This window comes from Montipora capricornis, chromosome 6 (assembly GCF_036669925.1).
Source record: "Montipora capricornis isolate CH-2021 chromosome 6, ASM3666992v2, whole genome shotgun sequence".
Lineage (NCBI taxonomy): Eukaryota > Metazoa > Cnidaria > Anthozoa > Scleractinia > Acroporidae > Montipora > Montipora capricornis.
This window is the reverse complement of record NC_090888.1, coordinates 41,828,101-41,837,292: the sequence shown is the minus strand read 5'-3', so window position 1 is coordinate 41,837,292 and position 9,192 is coordinate 41,828,101. Positions and strand designations below refer to the sequence as shown.

At 39.6% G+C, this 9,192-nt stretch overlaps 1 protein-coding gene across 1 annotated transcript; it reads left to right on the top strand.

The window, feature by feature from the left end:
* The first annotated feature begins 5,490 nt into the window (after positions 1-5,490).
* On the top strand, positions 5,491-8,949 carry LOC138053953 (putative nuclease HARBI1). The gene is made up of 5 exons (XM_068900476.1): positions 5,491-5,578; positions 5,811-5,882; positions 6,940-7,004; positions 7,099-7,476; positions 8,026-8,949. The coding sequence occupies exons 1-5, from the start codon at positions 5,491-5,493 to the stop codon at positions 8,818-8,820; spliced, it is 1,398 nt and encodes a 465-aa protein (XP_068756577.1). The 3' UTR covers positions 8,821-8,949.
* Positions 8,950-9,192: the final 243 nt, after the last annotated feature.

Below are 9,192 nucleotides of genomic sequence, written 5' to 3'. Positions count from 1 at the left end.
CCTGAAAAAAAAAACACCACTTGGGAAAAAGCTGGTAGGGCATGATTTGGAGAATCCTCGTATCCGATATGTGTGAAACACGTGAAAACGTGAATGTGGCGTATCCTATGTTAATGTTTTATGTCTTGTTGGGAGCATTTTGTCCTTAGTTAAAATGGCACTTGAATTTTGTATGGTAAGTTATGCTTAAAGTTGGGAGTTTCCCAAACTGGAGTTGTACTTGGTAAGTTGCACAGTTTACAGTCTGTAAAAAAGCATAGACAAAATGTGGAGTTTTGGGACCCTGAAGTTTGTCAAATAAACACTGTTAATAAAAATTGGTGCTCAGTTGGTGCTCGTTATTTACTACGGTTTTTTTTTGGGGGGGGGGGGAGGCTTCTCAAAATCATGATTAAATGAGGACACTGCCTCTTTGATAAGAATGTGGTGCACTAGATAGTATTTTTTCTGGCAAAGTTAGACCTTTAATTCCCATACACCAGTTGTCAGCCAGGTGCCTTCAACAATCTTTGTTTTGTTGTCCCAATGTACTTTGTGCATATTGGAGCTCTCTTTTACAAATTTGTTGCCTCCAGGCCATCTAGGATGTTCTTTTAAAAACAGGACTCCTACTGTTTTGTCATCATCTTGAACAGAAATGATTTTGCCAATCCACTGAACATCATCTTCTCCTAGCACTTGTACCATATCGTTCTTCTCTGGATAGAATGGGACAACTACAACTTGTCTTTGAGGAGGTAAACACGGCATCTGAAAGTCTATCAAGACATGTTGTCCAGGACAGGAGTTATCTGGATATAAAAGAACCTTTCTCAATACGTCAATGACATTTATCATCTTGATGGTTGGAGACAAATGCAGGTACTGGGATTGAGTTCCAGGATGATACTTCAATTGTCCATTTTCATCGGTTGCATGCTCATACAACTAAATCTCTGAAAAGATATAGCTATATTGTACTCCATCATCACCGTTAATTATAACAGAAGGAATAGCCATTATCCTTCCTGCTCTTTCCTCACCATACAAACGACAAATGACATTTCTACAAAGGTCATGAGAATCACTGGGAGCTTTTCCAGGCTTTAGAAAGCTTCTGCATAGTCGGGTTACACATGGCAAGGAGGAGTACTCAATATCTTCGATGCGAGAACTGATATCTCGCCAAATTTCTTATCTCTGTGACTCGGAAATTTCCTGAAATTTGTTCTTTGTACTTCCAATCAATATGCCATCTTCAACACCGTTCACATTTGTGTTACTTGCATAGGCAATAAAGGCAATACCCTTTTGTAACGAAGAGACTTGTTTCAAATTGATGGCTGAATCAAGTTCCTTTTGCGTAAGGGTTGGACTGTTTTTCTTTTGCACAATGTCCAAATTCTGAAGAACTTCCCTTCTTACTTCGTTATCACTGTAAGTCTTCTCAATGTTACGGTGATTTGTTGACTGGTTAACATATCGCTTCACAGCCCTTTCTAAGTCAAAAACCCAGTAGTTATCTGGTGATGAAAAGCGACTTATATCATCTGCTACATGTACTAAATTGTGCTCAGTTATAACACAAGCATCTAAGCCAAATGTCTCTTCTACCATAATGTTGTGACGCCAAGCCAAATTTCTGAACAGTTCAACGTCTTTCTCTTTCCAGCCATGTGTGCGACAGACATTAAAAACCATTTGAACCATCTGTACCAGGAGTTTCCAACAGTGAAACTCGTCTGCAGGCATTTGGTCACTCAAAATTACCTCAGAGGCTGGAAAGGCAAATTTCTGATAATCCTCAGCTTTCCAGTACCCAAGACGTGAAGTAATTCCACTTGGATAGCGAGATGCCCTCATTTCTGCAATCCAGGGGAATGAAGAAAGCCTTGATTCAATGGCATCGTTATTCACATTACCATTTTCGAGCCAGCGAAGCAATTGCTTTTTAACTGGATTCATGGGCAAGTTGTGCATTAAATCAATAGGGGTGTCACACAACACATCAAAACCATAGAGATTGTGGAGAGTTACAAGTTTACTTACACCAGTAAACCCACTGTCTCTGGAAACTCTGTTCCATGCTGTTCCCTCTTCCTCGTCTGCTTTCTTCATTAGAGGAATTGATTCATCCAAACGTTTACTTGCCCATTTGTGTCTTGCATGGTACCCACAATTTCCATAGTAATAATGTGGTAATCCAGGCTCCAAAGGTATGCCACAAACATGACAACGCCGGCAAGCTTTCTTCCCAGTACGTTTTACTTTTGTGACTTTGCACTGTCCTGGGTGATCACCTGTCCATAGAAGGATAAGATGGCGTATGACTGCTTTCCCTTTCTGTATATCAAAGTCAGGAAAATCAGCAATGTATTCAACTTCAATTCCATCAATGAAGCCATATACAATTTCGTCAAGTAAAGGGGTCAGAAAAGGGTCCAGGAACTCAGGGGTTTCATCTGGGGTTGGCACAAATCCCACTACAAAGACTTGATCAGCATGATTTTGTTTGCTTGGACATGTTTGCAATCTTCACATCAATTACTCCAGTGCTATGACCTCCAGAAGTTCCAAAGGGGCTAAACCCATCCCAGTGAGCAATGTACACAATATTTCTGGGATCTCCACTTGAACACATTTTGACGAGAAGGACAAACAATGTCAACTGTGTCATCTTGAAGAACATCATAAGACGCAATATCTGGTGCAGAAATTATTGTAGTTTGCTTTAACTGTTTGCAGTGTGGACATATGGCTGGCTGTAACCATTCCATTTCTTTATCAAAAAACCAAGAGTACTGAGAGAATCGTGTGCCATCCCACAGCTCCTTTTTAATAGGCCAGCCCTGAGTTTGACCTCTTTCATTAGTGTAAAACCAGTGGTCCTTTTCTCTCCAGTGATCAAGCATATCACTACACATAACTGAATTTCCATACCACCCTTTCACTTTGGTTGAAAGCCCCACGTAGTAATAATCAATAGTACCGGGTTCTCCACAGTGCTTGCATTTCCCTGAAGAAGACTCCATTATGTCCCACTCCCTTGCATGTTGGTCACTCATACAGATGTAATAATGCTTAGGTGATTCAAATCCAACCTTTCTCAAAATGACCTCAGTTTCTGACCAAGAGGTTGGCCATATATCCTTCAGTCTCTCATCAGTTATAACAAAATCCTTTGCCCATTTTAGCCACTCTTCAAATGACTTTATAGAATCTCCTTGTTGATGTTTCATAGGTAATGCATTAAGTATGGCCTCAACAACTTTTTGTTCCCAGTCTTCTTCACTTGTCTGTGTCCCTCTCTCACAGACATGGTCTTGTGATATATTGTGGGAATCATCATCATCTGTGATATCATCATCACCATGGTTATTATCACTGGGAGAAGGTGGTGTCCTATCAACTTCAGAATTATCATCCTCAACAACTGTAGGTCAATATTAAAAATTAATGTTAAAAGATGGTTTAACATTGTCATTTTGTTTCTAGCCTGTATCCGGCATTGAGATAGTGGGGAGCAGTGCAAAGTAAAGCAAACTGCAGTATTTTCTGAGCATCTTTTCTCAGTGTTATATAGGTGTACTGCTGTGTGGGGTGTGGATAATACATGTAAAAGCAATTTCCCAATAGATGGGTTCATGCTTGTGAGTGCATGATGGGTAATCTGGGCAAAACTGGGAGAAATTCAAGAATTTGTATGGAAATTCAAAGTTAAACAAGTCTTCCTTAACTGATGCATGTAAGAGTCTCTCCAGTTGTAAAACCCTTACACAACCCTGTAGGATGAATTTGGAGACTGTAGGAGACTGTAGGTATCATTTGAAATTGCACTCTTAGATGTGCTCTTCTCAGTGTATTCTCTGTAATTTTTCACTGCAGCCGAACTACAGTGAACATATGGGAAAATTAAGTTTCACAAAAAGCGTAAAGGACTTCTGTGCACTATAGATTTTGTGTGTTGTGCCTTTGAATTGAGTTTGGCTTGTCAAAAAGAAAGTCCCAAATGTATCAGTTCAGGAAAAGCTATGTAGCTTTGAATTTCCTTACAAACTCTTTAATTGCCCGCCATTTTGCCGTGATTACTCATCATGCCCTCCAAAGCATCAACCCGTCTATTCAAACACTTTCTACCTGAGATCGATGTCTCCCTTTGATTGTTACTCAATAATCTTTTGTATAATACCAATTTTACATTTTATGGAAGTTTATATTTGATTCTTTTCACACATTCATACAAACACTGCATGCGTGCTGTGCACGTGCTTACGGGAAACAACGAGCTAAAATGCATAAACTGATGTGCAGCTACCTGGCAGATCAAAATTATGTTGTGTGATTTGAAACTCCTCTCTATTTCTTTCGCTAGCTGTCGCTTGCACTGAGACATCGTTGTTTTCCCGATTGGCTTGTCGGTGGTTCTGATATGTTGAACGAGAAACTGCTTTTCCATTACACTTGTAAATCTTGCAAAAGCAATGAGCATGACTATAATCACGAGCACCACAGCAACACGAGGATGTTGCAGGCATATAAAATGTGGATATGTACAAAAGGTTTTTTAATTGATTGAAGATTACATCGGCTATTTCCCCCCCCAAAAAAAAACTGAGCGCATGAACAATTCGGTCTCAGAGCACACAAATCTTTGGTCAGCATTGGACCAACACTGGACCATTTCCTAGCCCTCCTTGGCCTCCTCTTTACGCGGGCTGCTACCAATTCATTTCAATTTTGCTTCCACAATCACCGCAGGATGTGGAGAATTTTACTGCGATAAAATGCATGTATGGGTCAGAACAGAATTGCTCTGCATACATTTTGATTGCATAAAAGTTAAGTTCGATCAATGGCCAATTCCTCTCTCAACATTTCAAGCCATGCTTATTGACAGAGCCTTGGAACATTTTGAAGATTCAAACTGCCTTTTTGTGCAAGAGGAACTAAACAGGTTTAAAAATCAGGCAAGGAGAATTGCAAGCTTGTTGCGTAGAAGATGTCGACTTTTCAAAAAAGTTGATTCAGAGCACCCGACAGAAGTGACAAATCTACGCAATGTTGAGTGGGATGACGAAATCTACCTCTCCCTCCGTGACTGAGATGGTGGATATGACACAGAGCTTGTTTCAACTGACGATTCCGACGAAGATGAAATTGATGACACAGAGTTACTTGAAGGTAAGAGAATGACTTTTTTGTAACAAAACAATTTTGTTCTGGGAAATATTTAGCAAATGTTAAGCTGCATCACCAGGAGATTAATTCCTGGAAATTTACGTAGAAAGTTGGAAATTCCGTTCAGCATGGCTCTCATCTGTATTCACTAATTAAGTTTCTGGTAAAACTGTAAATTTATCTTCCACATCGCCACCAGTTTATTTAGGGTTTTTTTGTCGAATGCCAGTCGAGCAAAATAATATTGGATTGCTCTCTGAACAATAACATCCCATCACATACTCTTCCAGCCTCGGTTTCATTTTGGCACGCAACAGTTCGCATGAAGGAAACATGGCTTCTTGCGGAAAAAGAGATTCACGATCTTCGTCTGCTTCCTCGTCGCCCAAAAGTTCTTCAAGTGAGGACAAAAGTATTGAAGGTATGTCGCAGTGTAAACCAGGCATTATCCAGTTAATGGTTCCCATTATTTTCCCTTTTACCGACCGAAAAGATCAGTCTGAGCGAACTCAAAATTTAACCTTTAAGCTTAAATCATAAAAATTTGATCTGAACTCGCAGAGCAGCTCTCTTGCATAAACGGTTTTAAAATGTTATCCGTCGCTTGAACTAACCTCAAGATAAGCTAAAGTTTAACTTGTTGTCATTTTCAGAATGGGACACAGATGATGTGGCTTTTTGGTTGGAAAAGAACGGTTTAAACACGTTCACACAGGGTTTCAGAGGTAAAGGATTAACCGTTTTTAGGCACTTTCAAAGCAAATTTTGACACGATCCTGTGTACGTTGATTTTGATAATTACATTATTTGGTCAATGAAATAAATGCAAGGAAACAAATATTTTTATAAAAAATATACACTTTAGTTGACCATGCTGTTCCAAGAAAGCTTGAAGAAATTCTCGGAAAGATGACAGCATGACTGAACGCCACTCTTTGGTTGACCTTCTTCGAAGTACAATTCCTCTGCTCCAGTCTAGATCTTCATTAGCGCTGAGTAAGCAAGGGTGTGCTTTTTTCTCCAAAGGGCTATACGTACGGGAGTGGCTGTACAAGACTTGTATGGAATTGTGCGCCTGTGGGCAAGAGAAAACCCCCACCCCCCAAACAAAGCCACATGTTCACTCATACTGCTGGATAGCTTGCTCCCAGGTTTTTTCCCCCAGGTGACATGGGAGTTGGTGGGTTTTAGAGCTTTTCAGGATCTCAAGACACTTAATAGGTTAACTTTAGACAACTACACTTCACTCAATACAAGTCATATTCTCCTGTAGATCTGAAAATTGATGGATTGTGTCTCATGGAAGCTTATCAGAAAACGAGCTCCAACTGTGCCAAGTTCGCACAGTTGGAGAAAAGAGGACACTACAAAGGAAAATTTCACATTAATCTATAGATGTTCTTAAATTGCTACTATTTTTGCAATATCTATCATTTCAGGTCATTCTAAACTAAAAGTGCCAAAGCTAACTTTAAAAAGTACAAAACCCCTGGCACCTGAACAAAAGGAGGATTTGCTTCGAAGATACATAGCTGACAAGTTCTTCCTGTATTCAACCAGAAAATCGTGAGCTTTTTTTTCGTAATTTGTGTACTTTACAAATAGTTCTTCACGACTTGTGTATCATGAATTTATTTTGTTACATAAATCCTACAAAGTACTTAGGGCCCATTTACATGGAAAGAGGATGATCCTAGTGCCAGGATCATCCTAGAATCTTCATTTGGTTTATATGCAAAAACGCAGCTCCTGGGATCAACTCTTAATTTGGTTTACATGAAGTTTACATGCAAGAATCTGTGTTCAGCGCGGTTGCAAAGCAAGATGGCGGGCGAAAAGGACAAAAAGTTAGTTTTAGGAGTTCTTCCTTATTTACTCGCTTTGATAACCGCCTTTCAGCATCAATTTGCCATTATATACAACTTGATATTTCAAACACAGCAACAGCGAGCTATGATTCTCCATCTAAGTCACACTGCCACCATTTCAAGGTTTCAAATAGCGAGGAGGAAGATCAGACGTGGACCTGTTCGCAGATTATGGCGAGCACCAGGACGAACGGAGGAGTGGTGGACAAATCTATGGACAGGCAAGCTACCAGACCACGAATGGAAAACAAACTTACGAATGACACGTGCCGTCTTCATGTCTGTGGCTGACGAACTGCATTACTTTTTGGAGCCCCGTGAAGACTGTCCGAGACGTGTTGAGAAGCAGCTAGCAATGACACTTTATTACTTGAAAGATCAGGGGTCTTTGCGAATGACTGCTAATAGTTTCGGCGTGGCAATATGCACCCTATCTGTTGTGTTGCGAAAGGTGTGTACATGGAACTGGTGGCAAGGTTTAGACAAAGTTATTTTTATTTGATTTTTTGATTTTTGAGTTTTTTTTTAATACCTCTTGGTCGGCGCGTCGGGTATGTTATGGACGGGTCATTGGGTGAGTGAGTGAGAGATGTATGTATGTCACACCAATCACATTGGATGTACTTTAAACAGCCAATCAAATTTCTTGCTGTAAAGGTAAATGGTATGTGAGAAGATTTTTATTTTTAGTTATAAAGGTAACTTGATACTTTTGTTTTTCAAAAGGAGTAAAATCAATATTAGAAGTCACAAATCATCCCTTGCAGTTCTTAGGACATGTTTTAGAGGAGACGAAACTATTTACATTTGAAGCAGTTCTATAAGATCGTATGTACATCAAAATTTCTGTTTCTTTCTTCCTGTACAATGTAGCCAGAAAACTTGTCAAATTAACTAAATTATTACTGCAAACAGTCCCTTAAATGCTTCTGTCTCCAGAGGCTTTTACTTCACAAAAAATAACTCTTGCACGCTTTGCGTGCCTATGTTTAATATTTAGGTATGTGCCTTGATTACAAGGGAACTGGGGCCAAGGTATATTGCATTACCAAGCACTGAAGAAGAAATGGGCCAACTTCTTAAGAAAATGGAAGAGAAGTTTGGGTTTCCGCAAGCCTTTGCCTGCATCGATGGAACACATATTCCCATAAAACAACCCAGTGACAATGCACATGACTTTTTCTCCTACAAAATGAAATATACTATTAATGTGCAAGGGGTTTGTGACAGCAGTGGGAAGTTCATTGATGTTGATGCCAGGTGGCCAGGCAGTCTCCATGATGCTAGAGTCTTTTCTCAGTCCCGTATCAACAGAATGTTACGTGAAGAAGAACTCCCTATGATGTACAAGAGACTTTTACCAGGTGATGATAAAGTCCCAGTGATTCTACTTGCCGATCCTGCATATCCTTTATTACCATACTGTATGAAAGAGTACTCCAGCCCCAGAAATAATGAAGAAGTGATATTTAACAATATGCTTCGCTCTGCTAGGAATACAACTGAATGTGCATATGGTAGGCTAAAGACAAGATGGCAGGTTTTAAACAAAAGGCTGGACATTGGACTGAAAGATGTGCCAAACATGGTGTATGCATGTTTTGTGTTACATAACATTTGTGAAATTAATGGAATGACTGTTGATGAAGAGGATGTTCAACGCCAAATTGCCAGAGACAGGGAAGCGCAACCTCTCACACTACCTGACAGGCTGTACAACTTCAATTCTGCTGAAGGTGTTCATGTAAGAAACATCATTACTCGGGTATTCAAAGAATATCTTCCCAATGCATGATAGTCTGTCAAGAATCTCTGAATCAAGAATATTACTAACAAGGATGTGAGAATGTAGAGCAGTTGTATTCAATTCAAGGCCATAGATTTTATTTCTTACCTTCCATGCTCTGTATGAAACATTATTCACTTCAGTGCAGTCTAAATCCAATGCAAATATGGTGAACATTAACTGTTTGGCCCCAGAAGAAACATTTGTGGTCTACCTTATAAAAATCAAGTCAGTGCATCAGTGTGCAGAGTTTTAATGCCATATTCCTATGTAATGGGAAGTTACAGGGACATTTATATTATCCAAACAGGAACACAAGGCTAAACAGGCCATGTTTATGAGAAACAAATAAGTAAAGCTCTAAGCTATTGTATTGTATCA